The following is a 22,229-nucleotide window of genomic DNA, read 5'->3' as shown; positions in this document are numbered from 1 at the left end:
ATGTGTGTCCTGTCAAGATGACTGAACTCTTTCCCGCCTTTTGCGTTTTGCTCAATGTCTTTATTTTTTAAATGGATCGCACTTGCTGCTGTTTTCAGATGGGTATGTCACCCACACGGATGGCCCAGGCACAAGGCATGCTTGGGGCTCACAGTGGGAACATGGTGGCTCAGACCACCAATCAGACACAGTTTATGCAGCAGTTTCCCGCCAACACAAACACCATGAATGTCAACATGGGCCAGCCCAACACGCAGGCAGCTGTCACGCAGGTGAGGGAGAACACATGAACACACACACAATGCATAGTCTAGTTTAACATCCATGCATTCATAACTTAGGATGCCTGTGAATCTGCACACATTCACATTTGCGATTCCATATTGCAACCCTATTGCATCAGTGTGTGCATGCGTGCTTTCATCTGCGCATGTGTGTTGCCATCTTCCCAGCAGCCCCAGAACCTTCCTCTGAATGCACTTGGCCCACTGGGCCCACAGATGACCTGCCCCGCACCGCCCCAAACCCCCCTCGGTGCCACTCCGCCCCCCAACGCAGGCTCCGCCTCTGCCGCAAACCTGCCTGCCCTGCAGCCCAATCAGGCCAGCACGCCCACTCCAGCACCTGCCCAGGGCACCCAACCGCACCCTCAGCCCCAGACGGAGCTCTCTGCCCAGGCACTGCATCACCCTGGCACCCCTGTGAGAGCGCACACACACACCTTCATCCTCCACCCTGTTCTCTCTTCCCCAGGTTCAACTCTGGGCTGCAACAGCTAGACACCATTTTTGCTTGATTCTGAGCTCTTATGACTGAATCACTTGGTCCTGGTTCATAGTGCAAAAATGGGGATAAGCAGGGCAGTCTGTCACTGTCTGTGTGTCTCTCTCTCTCTCTGTCTCTGTCTCTTATTCAGAGTGGTGATAACCGAGTGCTGACCCCAACGTCGGCAGCAAGTGCAGACCTGCATTCTCAGCATGGTGTGTCGGAGGTGCCGGCCACAGCAGCCGAACTCAGAGTGGAGCCCAAACAGGAAGAGCAGGACTTCGAGTCTGGTGCTGTGGAAACCGATGCCAAGATGGAGGTGGGGGGACTGTTCATTTGTTTCGGGCCGTTTTTGGCTTCTTCTTTTTTTTACATAGCTGCAAACCAGTATGAATTTCTGTGACTGCCTTTATTTTAAACATGCAAGACAAACCTCAATTATAAGGCAAAAATAAATGAACTAAAGGTCTAATGAGTGCCCTGAAATTTAAAAAAAATCTGCCTATAATTGTTTTGGTAGTGTCCAATTAGACACTCATTACGACACCTGAGACTGAGCAGGGTGATCGAAGCGCACCTTTAACATATCTGTTAACCTTTCATTGCTGAATTTCATATTGCAGCTGTAATTATTGCAATCACAGTTAACAGCTGATATACTAAAGAACAGTGAACCAAGCAGGAAAGAGTCTTTCATGCAGTCTTTCATGCAGTCATGTGAGCACTCTACTGCCACATAAACAACTGCTGCGATGGATAAGCGAGCAATAGTTTAATGACACCGTGTATAGAAGGTGGGCGTTGTTGCAAACGCCCACCTTTATCTATGATGCCTTAAGAAAAACAGAACTAACTGGTCAGCATTTTGTACATATTCACCTGCTCTGGGTCTAGTTAGGATAGGGGGGGCAAGGATGTTTCCAGATCTCGGGACCAATCCAGCATTTACGTTGCATGGATTGAATAGCACAGGTGGAGTGCTAAGGAGTCTTTAAACATAAAACTTATGATTTTTCCCACAGGCAGAGGACGACTCTGTCTCCCTCTTGGTCAAGAAAGAAGAGCCAGATGGGACAGAGGCCAAGCAGGAGCCTATGGAAACGGAGGACAAGAAGACAGACGTGAAGCCGGAAACCAAAGAAGAGGAAGAAGGCGGGACGAATGGCACGATGTCCTCCTCACCTTCGCAGTCTCGCAGGAAGAGTGAGTGTGTCTCTGGTGAATGTTTTACAGGGAAGGCCAACCTGGTTGAGCGAAACAAGACGAAAGCTGGTGGAGACAGGTTTGCGTGTCCTCGTGCTTATAATGCTGACCCCTGCAAGCCTGCAAGCTCATAATGCTGACCCCTGTCTCAGTTAGCTGTGCTATTCTTTAGTATGCTTGAGTAACGTATTCCTACATTTTAGCATGCTAGACATGCCCATGCCTCATCAAACCTCGGCTTTGGGAGGCATGGCCTAAAAACTACTCTAAACTCTGAGAATAATGCTGAAGATTTTAGTAAAGAAATGACGTGTAAGTAGAAATGGCAATAACGGCCTGAGAATGAAAAATCTTGTCTCTCTGTCTCTCCCTGTCCTCCAACCCCCCCAGTCTTCAAGCCAGAGGAGCTTCGGCAAGCGCTCATGCCCACGCTGGAGTCCCTGTACAGACAGGACCCCGAGTCCCTGCCCTTCCGTCAGCCCGTGGACCCAATACTGCTGGGCATTCCCGTGAGTACTCCTCACAAAGGACAGGCGATACCACTGCACCTCTGCTGTCTCACAGTAGATCTCCCTGAGCATACTGCAGTTGACAAAACATTTACCACATGAATATTTCATAAAATTGACATTTTCACTAGTTGTAGAGAGTTTGTAAACAACAAACTGTCTTGTTGCATTATCAATTTAAAGTTGCCTGGTAACAAAGAGCTGATTGGATGTTTGTCTACTATGCCCTTATCTTATCTTATCTACTTATTTATTTATACAAGTTGTCTTGAAGTGTTGTAATAGTATATTGACATATTGGCCACCTCTGACATGGTGACTCCACCGACACACCTCAATCACTGTGCTAAATCCCGACTTATCCCGCATGTCTGCCCTCAGCGATGTGCTCTCTTTAAATGCATGCATGCACTACTTCCTGTTGCTGTAGTGTGCATTCATGAAAGGCCACATATTGTGTGATCCATGTGTTTGTCTATGGTTTGCTAAACCCATACACACTTTAAACTTTTATTAATGCTGCTACTAAGTCAATGGCTCTCAGACAAACCACAAAAATGTCCCTGGAGTGAGTGGGGAGCTCACTGGCCAGTTTCAAATATTTCCGTTTAGATCCCTGTCGTAAGGAATGGTGCTCATGAGCATTGAGGGAGCGCGCATTCCTTTGGAGTCACTGCATGCCAAAATGTAGTGTTATTTTTAATCTCAGCTAACAATCATCATGATCACAGAATCAAACAAATGAATCAGTTACCAGTGCTGGCTTTTTTAAACATGTTGTGACTATTTGAAACACCTTCCTGTCCTTTGTAGCGTAGTGGCTAAAGAATCTCACTTCGTAACTATAGCCTGTTTGATGTGTCTGCAGGACTACTTCGACATTGTGAAGAACCCTATTGACCTATCCACCATTAAGCGAAAGCTGGATACAGGCCAGTACCAGGAGCCCTGGCAGTACGTGGACGACGTCTGGCTCATGTTCAACAACGCCTGGCTCTACAACAGGAAGACATCGCGTGTCTACAAGTACTGCTCCAAGCTGGCCGAGGTATTCGAGCAGGAGATCGACCCCGTCATGCAGGGCCTCGGCTACTGTTGCGGAAGGAAGGTCAGTTTGCAAAAAAGGACTGCAGGGGTGGGTGAATGAGTGGGTGAACAAGATAATGAGTGAGTGGGAGGATGAACTGGGTGAATCAGTGTGTGTGAGGAGGTGAAGTGAGTGGAGTGAAGGCGAAGAGGGTGGATTAATGGGTGGGTGGGAGGGTGAAGTTGAGAGTTGCTTGGTGGGTGAGTGAGCATGCGTGTAAATGGGGATGGGTTTATTGATCATCACAATCAGGGCTTTGAAAGAAGATCAAGGGCTTGCAGAACTGCCCTGTTCACTGCTGTCCCTGCACTGAGACAACCAACTGAACACTGAAGTGCCTGTTACTGCATTCCTTCAGGCCTGGAAATCAGGAACTCTGGGCTGAGACGTTGCTAGTTATTGAACATTTAATTGGTTTGTTTTGTGGGTGGGTGGGTGGCTGGAAGGGATGGTAGGTATTTGGGTGTAAGCTGGATGGGTTGTTTGCAGTGGGTTGGTTTGGGTGTGTTTGTGTTTCCTCTCTTCACCGTTCTCTTTTCTCCCTTACAGTACGAGTTCTCCCCTCAAACGCTGTGCTGCTATGGTAAACAGCTTTGCACCATTCCTAGAGACGGCACCTACTACAGCTACCAGAACAGGTAAGTGGACTCCCTACCAGAATAGGCGGTTGGGGGGGGGGGGGGGGTGTCAGTCATCTGTTATTTTTGTTGTTGTATTATTATTATTACTACTACTACTCAAATCCTTCCTCAAATGTATCATTTGTCTTGGCGCCTTTTTCTATAGATTTTGTAAGCCTATTTGGACTGCATCTTGTTAGAGGATGGTGTCTAAGAAATATAGTCACACTTTCTTTCTCTTACACTTTCCTTTTTTCAATTTTCATTCATTGACAGTTAAATTATGCACGCTGTCTTATAGAAACGCACTTTTTTTCAATTAAATAAACGTATGGTTACTCATAACGGACTCCCTTGCACCCCCTGCAGTATAGACACTGTCACTGCAGTCGTTGCGCAAGCCATCACTGCTGCAGAGAAACTCGGAAAAAATATTTTTAAAAATTTTATCAAAGCAAGAATGGTAATAAAATATGGTGACAGTTTAAAAATATCTATGTACCTGTAACCAAATAGTGTGTAAGTACACATGCCAAATTGAATAACTGCTGTGCACAGGTATCATTTCTGTGAGAAGTGCTTCAATGAGATCCAGGGAGACAGCGTGACACTGGGGGATGATCCTGCTCAGCCACAAACGTGAGTACTACACCAACACCCTCTCTGAGAGCTCTACTCTCACCAGCTCTAATCTGACTCTTCTTATCATGTGAGTTATTCATTTAAAAACACGATCAGACAGATAAAGCTATCACCAGTTTTTGTTAACAAATTTACCAAATCGATTTAAGAGTTTTTGATATCTTCTCTTTGAGAGTACAAGCAAGAATATGAACCAAGGGGATTATATATTGTCTGTGTGTGTATGAGCAAACTAAGTTAAATCTTTTTTTTTTTTTTTTTTTGTAGAAAGTTGTGATCTATTTTACAATTTTGTCCTCTCTCTCACTGTAGTATGATTTCTAAGGACCAATTTGAGAGGAGGAAGAATGACACACTAGACCCTGAGCCGTAAGTACATCGGCACGTGTATACTGTCTGCAAACATTCAAGTTCCCATTGTGCCATAATCCAGACCTAATGTTTTGTCAGTGTAAAAATGTGCCTTAACAGCAGGCCTGTGTAATCATATAGCTCCCAAAGGCCTGTGACATGGTTAGAATGCTGCTTAGTAGCGCCACCTATTGGAACCACTGCTGGCGATGGACACACCAAATCTGAACTTTTACAACCAGTTTGCTGGATGCAAATAAACTCAGCCATTATCAAAAATGAGGGTGAAATTTAGTCTACTAGGTTCCAGATGTCAGGCTGTTAAACCTACTCTCACTTAGATGCCCAACCTTACAGCACAAAAACATTTATTGTCTTGGGTGTAGTAGCTTTGACAGTAGTCCTGTAACACATGCGTGCCTGCATGATTTTTATCTTGCCATCAGTACTTGCAGTTAGTGCATCACAATTGGGACACTTGTAATCAAACACAAGGAGAATCATGTTGCTCTGATAACGATAATTGATTTCTATTCTATCCTTAATCCAGGTTTGTTGAATGTAAAGATTGTGGGCGCAAGATGCATCAGATATGTGTGCTACATTACGAAGTCATCTGGCCTGCTGGGTGAGTCATTCAATTCTCAGTCATAAAGTCTGCATCTATGCCCACATAGGAAATGCGTCTCAATCAGAACTGATGGCCATTTTGCCTCTATAGCTTTATCTGTGAGAACTGTTTAAAGAAGAGCGGGAAGACAAGGAAGGAAAATAAGTTTTCTGCAAAACGTAAGTGGCCATTTCTGCAATGTGCTTTTAATTTACTGTGCATGAATGATCTAAGTGACGAGGCAAAGGCCATGGCAATGCTACCTAAACATGCATGTATCGTGGCTGACGAGAAAACGCCTGAAATTTTCCATTGTCAAAGTACATCACGGCATACTACACCAAGTCTTATTCCTATGGACTGTGTGTGTATCAGGGTTGCAGGTAACGCGACTGGGCACATATATAGAGGACCGGGTGAATAAGTACTTGAAAAGACAGAACCATCCAGAAGCTGGCGAGGTGTTCGTACGAGTAGTCGCTAGTTCTGACAAGACGGTGGAGGTCAAACCCGGCATGAAGGCCAGGTAAACCCTCTGGTTTGTAAAAATATGAATATGAATATATCTAGGCTAGGTAAACCTGACTTTACATTAAGGCCTCTTAAACCTTCTTGCTGTATTTCAGGGCCAGGTAAACCCTCTGGCTGTATATGAGGGAACTGATTGGAATCATAGGGCCATGCCTGCATGTTTTCTTCCTTTCTAAAGAGTTTCATATCGAGGCAGGCAGCAAACCTTCCTACAGCCATGAGAGTGTATTGAGAAGCAATTAGGAAACTAGTCAAAGAGCAAATCTCTTTAGGGTGCCACACACACACAGAGAGAGAGTGTGTGTGTGTGTGTGTGTGTGTGTGTGTGTGTGTGTGTGTGTGTGTGTGTGTGTGTGTGTATGTGTGTATGTGTGTGTGTGTGTGTGTAAGTAATAAAAAATTATTGATAACCTGCTGTACTTCTAGGTTTGTAGACACTGGCGAGATGGCTGAAAGCTTCCCCTACAGAACCAAAGCACTTTTCGCCTTCGAGGAGATTGATGGAGTTGACGTGTGTTTTTTCGGCATGCATGTGCAGGAGTATGGCTCTGACTGCCCTTTCCCCAACACCAGGTACAACCGCACACACTTGCACACAAGTACACGCTCCATGTTAAGAGGCCTGCCGGGTGATACTGATGGTTTTCTTATTATCGTTGCAGACGGGTATACATATCATACCTCGACAGTATTCACTTCTTTAGACCTCGCATGCTTAGGACAGCTGTCTATCACGAAATCCTCATTGGCTATTTGGAATACGTCAAAAAACTCGGGTATGTTTCCTTTTTTCAGTTTTGTGTATGTGTCTCATTTTTCTTTCTTTAAACTACTAATAACTAGTAATGGACTAATGACTGATAATAGACGTTGTCATGTAGGCCCAACTTGGGTTTTTGATATTTCTCTATAGGTATGTGACGGGGCATATTTGGGCATGCCCTCCCAGTGAAGGCGACGACTACATCTTCCACTGTCACCCTGCTGACCAGAAGATCCCCAAGCCCAAGCGCCTGCAGGAATGGTACCGCAAAATGTTGGACAAGGCCTTCGCGGAGCGGATACTGCACGACTACAAGGTACAGCTGGCCCCTACCACTGCTCCTTCTCCAGGGCTTAATCACAAGATGCAAAAGAGGGGACGTTAACCCGTCGAGTCTGTATACATAATGCTGGTATGCTACAGGACAGAATATGGATTGAGGATTTCAGATGGTCATTCTGACAGTGCAAGTACATTTTGACAGGACATCTTCAAGCAAGCGACTGAGGACCGTCTGACTAGCGCGAACGAGCTGCCATACTTCGAGGGCGATTTCTGGCCCAACGTCCTGGAGGAAAGCATCAAGGAGCTGGAGCAGGAGGAGGAGGAGAGAAAGAAGGAAGAGAACACGGCAGCATGCGAAACCCCGGAGGTGACCCATGACCTTTTAACCAGTGTTAAGGCTGCACCCTCTCTCATTCACTGTGCGCTCTTGGCCGTCATCTGTACATGACCTTTATTAAGTCACTGTAGTACAATCCTTGCACACACAGTAGTACTAAAATTTTTATTTTAGAGATTTACCATTAGTATGCTGACTGCCACAATAATTTGTTTGGGTCTGCAGTCTCGCTTGTTTACCCCCTACAGCATGCAATCTCATCTGTTCCTCTTATAGGGCACACCCGGGGACAGCAAGAATGCCAAGAAGAAGAACAGTAAGAAGACAAATAAAAATAAGAGCAGTGTCAGTCGGGCCAACAAGAAGAAGCCTGGGATGCCGAATGTAGCCAATGATCTGTCCCAGAAACTCTATGCTACCATGGAGAAACACAAAGAGGTGTGATGTCATTTTTTTATTTGCACATCCTTTGTCAGTTTCTCTCTCTCTCTCTTGAAAAAATATAGCATCGACCCTGGACTGAATTCCACTTAACTTGCCCCCTGACCCCCCCACCCCCAGGTTTTCTTCGTGATCCACCTGCATTCTGGGCCGATGGTGAACACGCTGCCACCCATTATGGACCCGGACCCGCTGCTGACCTGTGACCTGATGGACGGGCGGGACGCCTTCCTGACGCTCGCACGCGACAAGCATTGGGAATTCAGCTCTCTGCGCCGCTGCAAGTGGAGCACCATGTGCATGCTGGTGGAGCTCCACAACCAGGGCCAGGACCGCTTCGTCTACACCTGCAATGAGTGCAAGCACCACGTGGAGACACGCTGGCACTGCACCGTCTGCGAGGTGAGGCCCAGACACACACATGCCCTCAAGGGGGGGAGGGGGTGTTGAGTGAGGTCACCAGGCTGGTGTTGCCTGGGTTACAGGATTAGCTCACACCAATACTTGCAAACCTTAAAATAACAGCAGTTTTTCAGGAGAGGGGTAAAAAAAAAAAATCCTAAGATCCATGTAGGTTTGTTATGGCGTGTAGATTAGTTTAGGATAATTTCTAGAGTCCTGGATAAAGTATCTAATTGACATGAAAGGAAGCCCTTTGAATTTTAAAAAAAGGTCATAAGAGGCAACTGGGGTTTTTACTGAGGTAAAACACAGGTGTGTTTACTGAGGTACCATTGCTTTCCTTCATATTAACTGTAGTGCTTTGTGTTTTGTTATTTTTAACATAATATGTAGTACCTTATGCTGCACAGTAAATCTGGCTGTGGTAAAAGGGCTTATTAACCAATAACTTCAGGTTGCTTTTTACAGGACCAGAGTCTTAGACCCAGATCAAGCCTTAAAAGCCTTAAAAGAATTTCCAGTGGTGATTCACCATGGGCACAGAGACTAGGTCCAATACTTGTCCAGGAGTTTGGTTCATAGACAAGTTCAGTTTTCTGGATTGTTATGGTCTCCACTCGCAAATTGAATTACTTCTTTTCCCTTTCAGGACTTTGACTTGTGCATCAACTGTTATAACACTAAAGGCCACGAGCACCCAATGGTTAAGTGGGGTTTGGGTCTGGACGACGACAGCAATGGTCAAAGCGGAGAAGCCTCCAAGAGCCCCCAGGAGAGCCGGCGCCTGAGCATCCAGCGCTGCATCCAGTCACTGGTGCACGCCTGCCAGTGCCGCAATGCCAACTGCTCCCTGCCGTCCTGCCAGAAGATGAAGCGGGTGGTGCAGCACACCAAGGGCTGCAAGCGCAAGACCAACGGCGGCTGCCCCGTGTGCAAGCAGCTCATCGCACTGTGCTGCTACCACGCCAAGCATTGCCAGGAGAACAAGTGCCCCGTGCCCTTCTGCCTCAACATCAAGCACAAGCTCCGCCAGCAGCAGCTCCAGCACCGGCTGCAGCAGGCGCAGATGATGCGCCGTCGCATGGCCTCCATGCAGGGACGGAGCATGCCCCAGAGCAACCTGCCCTCCCCGCCCCCCTCTACCGCCCCCAGCACGCCCACGCCGCACCAGCAGCCACACACGCCCCAGACTCCGCAGCCTCTCTCCAACCAACCCTCCACTCCCAACGCTGGTGTCATGTCCCCCGGCTACCCTTCTGGCCCCCGCAACAGCCAGCCCCCCACAGCAGCCTCGCAGGGCAAGCCCGGACCGCAGGCCTCCCCCCTGCATCAGCAGCAGTCACCTCTCCCCCAGACCCCCCAGACCCCCCAACCGCCGCCCCAGCCGCAACCACCCCCACAGCAGCACCCACCGGCAGCCGCTGTCAAGATCGCAAGGCACATAGAGATGGTGGCTCAGGCTCAGCAGAACCAGAACTACCGCATGACCATGAATGGCCTTCCCATGAACCACCAGCAGCAGCGTATGCCCGGCCCCATGCAGCCGCCCATGCAGATGGTAGGGCCCCGCGGGCCACAGGTCATGCCTGCCATATCGCCGGGTCAGTGGCCTGGAGCACCGCAGCCTGGCATGCAGCCCGCCCAGCCGCAGGTGCCCGCCCCGCAGGTGGCGCCCGGCCCCCAGTCGGCCATGACCCTGCAGAGACCCATGATGCCCCAGCAGCCACCATCGCAGCAACAACAGCAGCAGCAGCAGCGCATGATGGTACCGGCCCAGGGCCAGAGGCCCCAGGCGCCCCAGCGGCCCGGCGCTATCGCCCCCAACGCCCTGCAGGACCTACTGCGCACGCTCAAGTCACCCAGCTCACCCCAGCAGCAGCAGCAGGTCCTCAACATCCTCAAGTCCAACCCCCAGCTCATGGCTGCCTTTATCAAACAGAGGACGGCCAAGTACCACGCCAGCCAGCCACAGCAGCAGCAACAGCAACCGCAGCCGCAGCCACAGCAGCCAGCACCGATGCCGCCGCAGGGCATGCACCCCTCGCAGCCTGCGATGCAGGCCATGGCCATGCAGGCCGGGCAGAGACCAGGCATGCAGCCCCAGCCCCAGGCCGCGGCGCAGGCCATGGCAGCCCTCGGCCCACAGGCTCCGCTGATAAATCCAGCCCACGCCAACAACCCCCAGCTGCAGGAGATCTATCGCAGGCAACTCCTGCGGCAACAACAACAACAACAACAACAACAACAGCAGCAGCAGCAGCAGCAGCAGAGCGGAATGGCCCAGCCGCACGGTCCATTCCCACAGGCACAGGGCACCGCCCCCAGCTACTCGCAGCTCCGCATGCAGCAGCAGTTGGCCATGCAGGGTTCCAGCGGACCCATGGGCCAGCTCCCACCCATGGCCCAGATGGGGCAGGCTGGGCTGGGTATGGACAGCACACAGAACCTCCTGCACCAGCGCATACTTCAACAGCAGCAGCAACAGCAACAGCAGGCGGCTGTACTCAAGCCCCAGATGGGCTCGCCTGCACCGCCAGGCCCCATGAGCCCACAGGCCCACCTGCTCTCCGGCCAGCCCATGGCTAATGCGCTTGGCAATCAGGTGCGCTCACCTGCACCCGTGCAGTCACCCCGGCCGCCGTCGCGGCAACCGCCGCCACCGCATTCCAGCCCATCACCACAGGTGCAGACGCAGCCTTCTCCCCAACATGCTCCGCCCCACTCTGGATCGCCCCACCCCAGCCTCAGCGCACCCATGCCGGGCGCTATGGAACAGGGACACCTAGGCACACCAGAGCAGAGTGCTATGCTCCCACAGCTCAACACCCCCAGCCGAGGGGCGCTGGCCAATGACTTAGCCATGGTCGGAGACACCACGGGGGACACGCTGGAGAAATTTGTGGAGGGATTGTAGCGATTTCTGCGAATTAGCGCCGCCCACCTTCCCCATTTTCCCTCACCTCCCCTCCCCAGGTCCTTTATCCTTCCCCTTTTTGGCCGTTTTTTGTTGTTATTGTTGTTGTTTTTGTTTTTTGTTTTCCTCTATAAATAATTTTTGTACTGACATGTAAAAAGTTCCAAAATATGTAAGTTTGGGGGGGGGGGGGAGAGCAATGGAAAAATAAAAAAAAGTCATCAATCCTAGGAATGTTGATATGTTTCCTAAAGCAAGACTGATATTTCTTCCTTTGAGTTGAGGAATTAGAAATTGCTGTTTAAAAATAAATTTAAATCACAAAGAATATATTTTTTGGTTGAGACCAAATATGGTCGTTGTTTTTTTTTTTCACATTTTTGGTGTTTTGTTTTGCATTCTTTTCGGGGGGTATGGTTTCATGCCTGCTCTTTTTTAAGAAAATTTACAAAAGTTCATTATATTATTCATACCTTTTTATTTTGTACCCTAACTTTAAAACATTTGTGTTCAAAGACTGTAAAATAATTTGTCTGGGAATTTGGGCAAGGTTTTTTTCTGCTCTTGTCTTTCCTGGCGATTGTATTCTAGTGTTGTACCGTTTAATTTTTTGTTTTGTTTTTCAGACATGCATTTTGGAGGAAAACCCTCCTTTCCTCATTGTGAAGTCTTTTTGAGGAGAACTATTTGTTTGTGTTGATAGGAACTGGGCACACACACACGTCAAACACAATACATCAACAACCCCAAGAGTATGTGTAAACACCACCATCTCACTGGCCTGGATCCAGAATTTCTGTCTCGCAGATGTAGAAAATTGTTGCTTTTTGTCCTGATTTTGTGACACAGATCTATGAGTATAAAGCGTGAGGGGAGGAGGCCCTAAGCTGCGTGGGTCTGGAATGAGCCATCACTGGTTGACTGCTTTTGGAACACAGAGTTCTGCTATCGACCCTCATTCCTCTCACACACAAACTTGAACTGGGGCTCCACTTTTCCTCTCGGTGTAAATCATGCAAGTTATTACGCAAAATACTATAAATATAAGGAAGAGAGAATGGAATCACTGTATAAACTGGTTAAAAAACTTATTTCTTACTTATATACCATATTGTTAAATAAACTGTGTGCAACAGATCAAATCTACTTTTGCTTGTTTTGTCACCGTTTCCCATTTTCTTTCTTTCCATTCTCGGATTGGATGGTGCTGGCATGTCAACTAGTGAACAAGGATATGGTTGAGCGCAGTACTGCAGTTAAAACGTCCTTTAGACAAAGATGGTTTTTGTACCAGAAGACTGTTCCTCAAGGGACTCGAACCCATTCCCCTTGTCTTTGGAACAACCATGGATCTGTTTTTCGATGCAAAGCACATCATGGAACTGGTTTGTCATGGTTAGAAAGCAGGAAATTTTGCACAAGGTAGTGGTGTCACAGTGGTGCTTCACAACCACATGGTGTCCATGTTGGTTATACTCTCCGACAAATCGGGTCCTATAATCCAGTCCTGTCCTGATCTTCAATAGTTCTAGTGGCTAGAACGGTATTACTTATTCTGTAATCTGTATTAAGATGCATTGCATACTGGTCCTGGAGGGCCAAAATATGAATGATGGCATCAGGTAATTAAACCATCTGCCCTTCTACAGAATCCACAGGTCTGCAGTCTTGAGATTTAGATTGAACAATTGAAGTTACAAGCATTGTGATTGTAGGAACACTTGACCACAAAGGCAGATCAAAATCTGTCCCAAAAAAAAGTACATTTTACAAGTGAAAACAGAAATTGCTTTTTAATTATTTTTTTAAAAATTGGTTAAATCAGACTTGATCAAAAATTAATCCACCCACAAACAGTGGGAAGGAATTGTGTGAAATAACATCACAAATTAGTGTGGCTGGGAAATGCGTTACTGTGTAGGCTGTGTTCTGATATGGTTAAGAGTACATGCATGAAACTGAAAATTGAATTTTTACATTTTTAAGTGAAATATAGGTCTTCGCACAGCATGTATTACACTAGGTGATTAGTTTTAAAGAATATGTGTGTACAGCCTGTTATTAAATTAATGTGCTTGAGGAATCCTATTTGTCCAAAAACCTGTATTTTATTTAAAAATTGCATTATTCTTAAAGGTCCATATGTCTTGGCTATGACTGCATCTATAAAGTGCCTGCACAAAACTGCATTTCACAGCCATAGTAGCTAGTTTTGCTACAGGCTTTAATTAGCAAGATAATCAGTAGCCTTAAAGGTAATATAGCATGCTGGAGTACTTTATATCGTTACTTAGCTAGCTACCTACCTGAATTTGTCTAAAACAATTTTTTTCTAAATTACTTAACAAAATATTCAAATATTTGTATTATTGTGAACATTATAAAAAATTAACTTTCAATCTCAAAGGAGATATTTTACAGTTAAATTACTATTTAAAATTTAGCATCAGCTAAATTCTTAATTTGCAGTGTTTTCAAAGTTGTTCTAACAAACATACTGAAGCCACATAGCTATTCTCCTAAAGACGGGTATACACTTTCACAAATCATAAAAGAAGTCTCCTGACACAATGCACAAAAAAACGAAATTTTAACGTGCAATCTGTGACCCAAAGCATACGATTATCTTCTGGCAGTGTCAGCAATTGTGCTCTTAAATCTGATTTGGCCTGTAATTAAGTTAGGTTGCACTGCGATCATCATGGTGATTGTGCTGTTTCATATGACAACCACAGATTCTAACTGGAATTTTAAAAAATACCATTTTTCATCAAGTTCAGAGAGCTTTTCTTTCTTATTAGTTAGTTATATTGCACCTTTCTCATATCCAAGGACACTACAATCAACACACACAAACCGGTGAGAAATGTTCTCTCTCGTAGAAACTCCACCCAAATAGGGTTAAATCCAATACCCTGCACTGAGAGGCATATTTGCTAAGCACAGCTGGTGAGCCAGCCAGGAGGGACTTTCCAAAACAAAAAGTGGAGAAGATAAGTAGGTAAGTAAAACTCTTTTCTGTCTTTATATTGTTACTTTTAGGTTATACTCTCATTTAAAAACCTATAAAGACATTTTACATACCTCTAAAAGTTTAAGGACATGGATAATCCTGGGTTATTTTTGTTCTATCATAGCAGCAAGATTTTAGGCCACATTTCTGGTAATCTTGTGAAAGTTCTGAAGTAATTAAAAATCCCAAACTGTTTTGGAAGAGTGGCATAAAGAATATAAATTTAAGTTTCTAAAGTAATTGGAACATATTGTGTGTTTGGTAAGTTTCTAAAGTAACTGAACCGACATGTATGTTTCTAAATTACCTGAAATGTGGACATTTCTAAAGTAACTCAAACGTCTAGTAATAAAGTATCAATGTAGTATGGCAGTAATAATGTTACAGTTGTCTGTACCCGAAGCAGTGTGACTGCGTCCAATGTACCTTACGGTATTGTAACATAACCAGATAGTGTATAGTCATTAAAACAGATTTGCTTCTAGACTATTACATCGAGTGACTTTTACAATGGGGAAACTAGTTACTAAGAATGCTTCACGTGAACTACTTGACAGGATTGAGAATACTCTGGATTATTTTATTACTGAGCTGTGTCCTGAAAACGATTCTAAAATGCCCAAGAATTAGAAGAGGAAAATTGCTAATGCGCATCATAGGATCATTGCCTCAAACAAATTAACTAGGAAAAGATTAGGGGAAGTAGAGACCAAGGGAGATATACTTAAGACAAAATAATGTGCTTCACTCTTGGATTGGTGAAAGCATAATGTCTATTAAAAAATACCAAGCAGGTCAAATTATTCTGAAGGAAGAATGGAAAAAAAATTAATCTCAGCCTTTAGGATTGACAATCCTAGGCTTAATCCATGTGTTGAAAAGATATCAAATATGTTGCAGCATGCAAGAGCAGCATGCCAGATTATGCTGAAAACCATGACACCAAATTCAGTTGAAAGAGAGGATTATAGGCCAAGGTTCCTCTGTTGCATGTAAACCAGAGTACAGCATCAGCACCAGATCAGAGCTGAAATGGTTGTTGGAAGGAAGCTCCTCAGTCCCAGAGCTGATGTGATCAGGGCTCTGACTGCATGGTTAGATTCCCTATAGCGCCAATCCATTCTACCCCTATGGTTCACCTTGGTGGGGAAGAGAATGTAGCTATTGTTGTTAAGACACTCAACCCTATAGAGCTGGACTCTTTGACTAATAGCTTATGAAAGTTTAACCGCTCTAAATGTGTGTTTGAGAGAGTTAATGAAAGAAGTTACACTTATATAGCACCATTCATGGAACCCAAGGATGCTTTACAGTGTGATCCTTTGAAGTTTCTAGAAAAGTTGGAAGAGTATGTTGATGTGCACAGATTAACAAATACAGACCCTCATGGGGTTTTGATTTTGATTACGTGTCTCCCATTTACTTAAGCAAGGGCCATTTCAGACAAGATAAAAGGTAAAATTACTGATCAAAGAGAAAGGAAATTGGCTTTGCTGGATGTCTTGGGGACAAGAGTTAACTGGGAGAAAATCACTTGCAGCTGGGAGGTTACAATGAAATTTCATCCAGGACAGTTGCACTGAGGAACTCTCCAGCTGTTTCTATGAAGTAATCCAGAGGGCGAACATGATGATACTGATTAAATATGAGTCCAATTCGCCTTGCCAACAACTGATACCGTCAGCCCTCCAATTCACATCCCTGCCACAGGTTTTCTTATGAACATCAACGGGAGACGAAAATCCATGTCCCAATTTTTTTGAACTACAAAAATGCCAATCTTTGCATCAGCACAAATATTTAAAAGGTGTGAATGGATAGTAACATTCCTTGAAATGGCCTGATGCTTCCCGGATGTATGGACGTTACAGTTTTTTAAATAAACAAAGAGAAGTGTGGACTTTCATTTTTGACTTTCTCAGAGTAGGTGAGTAGGCAAGTTATTTCTGAGCGAGGACGATAGCATGGTCTCACTTCTGGGAGAGGAACATGGGCAGGTTGCTGGGGCTATGTCCACTTTCTGGAACTGACCTTGTATGCGCTACGCTGTGTGCACCATTATTAGGCAAGTTGTATTTTTGAGGATTCATTTTATTACTGAACAACTACAGTGCTCTCAGTCAATCCAAAATCTTAAACCTCAAACCTGAATATTTAAAAGAGTGAAAGTGAGGTTTTGTCTTTTTTAGGACAATATCTATGTGCCTAATTATGGCGCAACTATTAGTGTGCAGAATTATGCAACTAAGTGAAAACGGACATTTTCCCTTCTCACTTGTTTATTTTCATCTGTTAAAGTGATGATAATAAACAACTCAAAATGTACAAATAAAAGCTTATGACATTAAAAATAATCAGTCACCAATATAGCCACCCTTCCTCTCAATAACCTTCCAGTCATGAACTTTGTTTGCTATTCTGTTGACTATCAATTTTTTTGCAGAAGCAACCACAGCTTTACTGTTTTCCTACACCATAAATATCCTGTTTAAGAAGGGCCCAGAAGTTCTCAAAAGGGTGTAGGTCAGGTGAGGAAGGGGGCCATGTCATTATTCTTTCATCTTTAAGGCCTCTACTGGCTAGTCACACAGCAGTGTACTTCGATGCATGCGATGGAGCATTGTCCTACATAAAAATCATGGTCTTCTTGAAAAATGCAGGCTTCTTCCTGTACCACTGCTTGAAGAAAGTGTCTTCTAATAACTAGCAGTAGGTGTGGGAGTTGATTTGGAGTCCATCTTCAACCTGAAAAGGTCCAACTAGCTCATCTTTAATAATATCCCACCTCCACCTGAGTCAAGTGCAGCTCTGTGCCTGTTACTGATCCATGGGCCCATCCATCTGGTCCGTCAAGAGTCACTCTCGTCTCTTCAGTCCATAAAACCTTTGAAAAATGTGTCTTCAGATATTTCTTGGCCCAGTCTTGACGTTTCACCTTATGTGTCTTGTTCAGTGGTGGTCGGCTTTCACCCTTCCTTACCTTGTCCATATCCCTGAATCCTGACCACCTTGTACTTCTGGGCACTCCAGGTAGGTTGCAGTTCAGGAATATGACCACACTGGAGGATAAAGGGTTCCTGGTCACTTCACGTTTGATTCTTCTCAAATATTTGGCAGTTAAACTGCGTCTTTTTTCTCAGCACATTTCTCGCGACCCAGTTGACTATATACAACAAAACATTTGATGGTTCTGTGATCATGCCACAATATCTTAGCAATTTTAAGAGTGCTGCATTCCTCTGAAAGACTTTATACAAGTTTTGACTTTTCAGCATAAATTAAATCTCTTTTTTGCCCATTTTGCCTGAGGAAACGAAGCTGCATAGTAATTATGAACAGCTCAATATAGTGTGCTGATCTCCTTAGGCCACACCTTCCCTCATTACACAAATACACATCACCTGATACGCTTAAATTCTATTAGCAACCAACTTTATACAGCTTGGAGTTGGAAAATATGAACAAAAATGATGATATGGTCAAAATACTCTCTTGCCCAGTAGTACACACAGTGTAGTTTACACGTGAAAGCTCACGTGTCTTAAGTGCCAATTTTGGCAGTCATGACGATTGCAGGATGTGCTACATCTTTTCATGTCAAGGCTGGATCCAACAGGAATGATTGAATGTTGCAACAGCTTCAAATGCCTTGAGATCCAGGACGTGCTGATGGATTTAGATCACACATCTACCAGGGAGTTCCTGCTGCAACCAGAGCCTTCTCAGCAGCCTGGAATAACAACCTATGTGCCAACTTCAAATCATCTTGGGTTTATTGTATAGTCTGACTGTCAGCACATGGGAGATCGCACAGTCTGTCATGGAATTTGTTCAAGATCACAGTGTAAAGCCAGCTTCATGCATTTGCTACATCACACTATGAGATTTTTGCAGCTGAAATCTCAACCAAATTCCATTACATCTAGAAACCTTCACTTATCTGAACGTAAATCAACCAAGTCTTCCTGGACACTTCCTACAGGGCATTTTAAAGCACAATATTTTAATACACATGAAAGAGAAATTAGTGAAATATATTTCAACAAACCTGCAAAAAAAAAATAAAAAAGCATCTACCAAAGAAAGAATACTCTGCATATAAAAATTTTAACAAAAGTAGTGACATTGTTATTAAGACAGCTGATAAGGGTGGAGCTGCTGCAAGAAGCTCTTCTTTACAAGAAGCTCTGACATCACTCCAAAGTTACAGTCTTCCACTGTCTATTATTAATCATGCCATTTCACCGGACACCTGCCTGATTCTGCACGGAATCTTATTGTAGATAATCTTCACTGTAGACGTTTCTCGCTACTCCCTAAAAGGAAAATAATCCTGGATGTCCTATTGTATGTGCTTGTTCCTGCCCAGTGGAAAATAATATCCCACTTTTAAGCCAATATGAAGAGTCCAGGAATACTTAGCAAACCAAAGGAAACAAAACACATGATGGCAAACAAAGATGCATGCTATAAAAACCACAAGTAACGATAAGAACTACCACTACCGCATGGATTACAATAGCCAGCAAACAGACAGGCAACAAGGCAGGGTTTACATACACAGGGCAATGAGGAGTAACAATGCACAGATGATACAAATGAGGTGAAAACCAAAACAAGGACTGGAACAAGAATGGAGAAAATGAACCAATGACATGAGAAGCCATGACAATAGGGTGCTAGGCAGTAGCCAATCATGACACCTTCTCGGAAATATACATGGACTATTGCACATCCTGGCGTAAGATAACATTTTTGGATCTCTGGTGAATTCTGGAAATTCTTGTTTTAATACCACCATCTATTATGAACCTACAGACTCTACTATTTACAATTCTTTACATTCAAAGGCCTGCAAAAACCCAATCACTTACTCATGGCTACTAGGCCGTAAGCATATTTGCAGTTAGATTGAAGACTTCCTCCAGAAAAATTATGGAAATGTGTGGATAACTGTGGGTTTCCTATGGAAGTCATAGTTGCCCTTGCTCCTGTTTCACCTGTTCAGAATGGTTGCACTGGCCTATAAACAAGAATTCCTTTGCTGCTGATTTATCATCCTGCAAATAAAACAGTGGCTCATAATATACATAAACACTTCAGAATTTTCCAGGATGATGCAGAGACCACATCCCCTTTAAGGATCCTCCATTAAGACATGCTCGTTAAGAGTGAGATAAATGAACATTCATGTAATAACAGGTACTATAGCCTGCAACCACTCTAGATGTGCTACATTTAAATTGATTAACACAGCCACTTAATTAACTGGCACAAAACGATCAATTGTCATCACCCATTCCTCCCCATGCATCACTTCTGGAGTTGTCTACTGTATTAATTGCAAGAGATGTAATCAGCATCATATTGGAGAATCCAAGAGATTGCTGTTGAACACCTTCAGACCATCAGAATTAAGGACGTTGCCACTGTTGGGTCCCTGAGCAACACCCTTAACCCTCAATAGCTCAAGTTGTATGATGGTCCCATGATGGTTCCTGCTTTCTGAAGTGTGTGTGTGTGTGTGTGTGTGTGTGTGTGTGTGTGTGTGTGTGTATGTATATATATATATATATATATATATATATATATATATATATATATATATATATATATATATATATAAAATAGTTATTTTTATTTATTTATGTGTGTGCGCCATCTCACGCAGAGTTCAACAAACTCATTGTGCTCTAGGCGCCAAACCCGAGACACGTCCACTGCCCCCCCCCCCCGCAGCCACACACACCGCACCTTCCCCGTTCCCAATCTCCTGATTATTAATTACATACCCCTGTCTCTCGCTTGCCTTTTGTTCTCTTTATTTAAGCCTACAGTAACGCTTGACAAGTGCTGCTTGTTGTGTCCTCCATGCTGCATTAGACACCCCTGCTACTCTATTAGTTTTTTTTTTAGCATTTCAGCCAGCTCGACGTGACTCGCTTCCTCCCTGCTCCCGTCACAAGCTCAGCTCCTTCCCCCGACTGCAGGCGATCTCTGATGCGATCTGTGCCCAGACTCTTCTCACGTAGCTTGTTGGTTTATACAGTCAAAAATAAAATTCTGGAATTCATTTAAATATGACATCCGCAACGGTAAGAGTGACCGAGTACATGCTGAAGCATCAATATGTGTTTTAATGTAAATTTAACTTTAATTTTTTTTTAAAATTATTGTTATTGACAAAAGTAGCAGCTTGAGCTTTTGTAAGTTTAACGGATCTTTTGTAATAGCTTGTTACTTTGAATTTGGTTTAGTGGCGGACATTTAATTAATATTCACGGAGAGTGGCGTGTCGTCTAAAAAAATATAATTTAAGAAAAGGCGGAGGACAACTTACTTTCACTTTTACTTTTGAACGAAGTGGAATGACGTGTTTAAAACCTTGTATTGGCAAAGCTGTCCTTTCCCAGACCTGCTATTATTTTCCTGTCTACTAATAATGAAACCCGACAGTCACTTACTAGTCTGATTTACCCTGACGTTTATTTATGCCCTTCAAATGGTTATTAAACTATACTCTAAACCCTATAATCCTAAAATATGTGGAAAAAAAATACGTGTGCATTTTATATGCTTGTAGTATTAGTTCACAGAAACGTTATTTGGCCAGGAGCTAGCTAAAAAGCATGTATACTTACTGCGATCCAAATAGGTAGTCTAGTGCAAACGTTTATGTTACTCTTGGAGGAGGTTTTGACTTTTTGATCTTGGCTATTCTGTTGTGTGATAGTGGAACTGAAATATCCATCAAGTCTAAAATATAATACAAACTTTTTCATTTGTGAACTGAGGTTTGAAGTACTTGCATGAGGTCATCTTTATTCACAAAATGAATACACTTATTTCTATCACCATTTAAGGGCCTTTGCAGCAGCTGCCAGAGTACTGATCAGAGCAGCAAAGCCTCCAAGGAGAGCCGGCGCCTGAGCATCCAGCGCTGCATCCAGTCACTGGTGCACGCCTGCCAGTGCCGCAATGCCAACTGCTCCCTGCCGTCCTGCCAGAAGATGAAGCGGGTGGTGCAGCACACCAAGGGCTGCAAGCGCAAGACCAACGGCGGCTGCCCCGTGTGCAAGCAGCTCATCGCACTGTGCTGCTACCACGCCAAGCATTGCCAGGAGAACAAGTGCCCCGTGCCCTTCTGCCTCAACATCAAGCACAAGCTCCGCCAGCAGCAGCTCCAGCACCGGCTGCAGCAGGTGCAGATGATGCGCCGTCGCATGGCCTCCGTGCAGGGCCGGAGCATGCCCCGGCAGCTGCCAATACCACCGCAGCAGCAGCATTTGGCTGTGCAGGGAAGCATCCGCGAACATTCTGCAAAGCTTCGCAGGACCCGTGGAGCCTGGTGACTTCACCGAGCACTCCCCAGTCTGCTCGCCTACAGCCTTTTGCTCCTTCTGCATAATTTGGCTCTTAGGTTTTATGCATTTTATATTTATTTTATATAAATGATATAGAAAGACCTTATTAAATCTAAATGCCTGCGTATATACATCATCAGTGTGTAGGTTAAAAATTGAATAATAATTTGTCACACAAACATCTTGACATATTGTATCAATTGATTACCTGTTAAAGAAAGTGAATCAGCAATGTGGACCAATGGTACAAATCTGCACATCTGCACATCTCTTGTTAAATGCGTGTGCTTTCATATCTAATAAACTCATGCTTGAAATTCTTGCCATAAGTGTCAGTTTATCCTATTCGTATGTAATGAAAATAAAAAGGGAAAACATGCGTTTGACTGAAT

The 22,229-nt window shown here is 44.5% G+C and overlaps 2 protein-coding genes across 4 annotated transcripts in view; both read left to right on the top strand.

Annotated features, from left to right (window-relative positions):
• crebbpa (CREB binding protein a) overlaps nucleotides 1-12,606 on the top strand; it is a 36,714-nt gene extending 24,108 nt beyond the window's left edge. For 2 of the 3 annotated variants that reach the window (XM_035520767.1, XM_035520765.1), the window contains exons 13-31: nucleotides 99-272; nucleotides 453-701; nucleotides 917-1,084; nucleotides 1,788-1,968; nucleotides 2,359-2,477; nucleotides 3,346-3,585; nucleotides 4,114-4,202; nucleotides 4,743-4,823; nucleotides 5,139-5,195; nucleotides 5,728-5,805; nucleotides 5,899-5,966; nucleotides 6,163-6,313; nucleotides 6,745-6,891; nucleotides 6,981-7,094; nucleotides 7,232-7,397; nucleotides 7,566-7,733; nucleotides 7,980-8,141; nucleotides 8,265-8,546; nucleotides 9,196-12,606. In XM_035520767.1, the coding sequence (XP_035376660.1) occupies nucleotides 99-272; nucleotides 453-701; nucleotides 917-1,084; nucleotides 1,788-1,968; nucleotides 2,359-2,477; nucleotides 3,346-3,585; nucleotides 4,114-4,202; nucleotides 4,743-4,823; nucleotides 5,139-5,195; nucleotides 5,728-5,805; nucleotides 5,899-5,966; nucleotides 6,163-6,313; nucleotides 6,745-6,891; nucleotides 6,981-7,094; nucleotides 7,232-7,397; nucleotides 7,566-7,733; nucleotides 7,980-8,141; nucleotides 8,265-8,546; nucleotides 9,196-11,460 (4,959 nt within the window). In that variant the 3' untranslated portion in view covers nucleotides 11,461-12,606. The remainder of the gene's footprint in view (nucleotides 1-98; nucleotides 273-452; nucleotides 702-916; nucleotides 1,085-1,787; nucleotides 1,969-2,358; nucleotides 2,478-3,345; nucleotides 3,586-4,113; nucleotides 4,203-4,742; nucleotides 4,824-5,138; nucleotides 5,196-5,727; nucleotides 5,806-5,898; nucleotides 5,967-6,162; nucleotides 6,314-6,744; nucleotides 6,892-6,980; nucleotides 7,095-7,231; nucleotides 7,398-7,565; nucleotides 7,734-7,979; nucleotides 8,142-8,264; nucleotides 8,547-9,195) is intronic. The other variant, XM_035520766.1, reaches the window with a different exon arrangement.
• Nucleotides 12,607-20,337: 7,731 nt separating this feature from the next.
• LOC118240450 (histone lysine acetyltransferase CREBBP-like) lies at nucleotides 20,338-22,159 on the top strand. The gene is made up of 2 exons (XM_035520976.1): nucleotides 20,338-20,568; nucleotides 21,337-22,159. Exons 1-2 carry the CDS (start codon nucleotides 20,554-20,556, stop codon nucleotides 21,823-21,825), a joined length of 504 nt encoding a protein of 167 aa, XP_035376869.1. The 5' UTR covers nucleotides 20,338-20,553; the 3' UTR covers nucleotides 21,826-22,159.
• The last annotated feature ends 70 nt before the right edge of the window (nucleotides 22,160-22,229 follow it).

This window comes from Electrophorus electricus, chromosome 21, assembly GCF_013358815.1.
Source record: "Electrophorus electricus isolate fEleEle1 chromosome 21, fEleEle1.pri, whole genome shotgun sequence".
Lineage (NCBI taxonomy): Eukaryota > Metazoa > Chordata > Actinopteri > Gymnotiformes > Gymnotidae > Electrophorus > Electrophorus electricus.
This window is presented reverse-complemented; position numbering and strand designations above follow the sequence as displayed.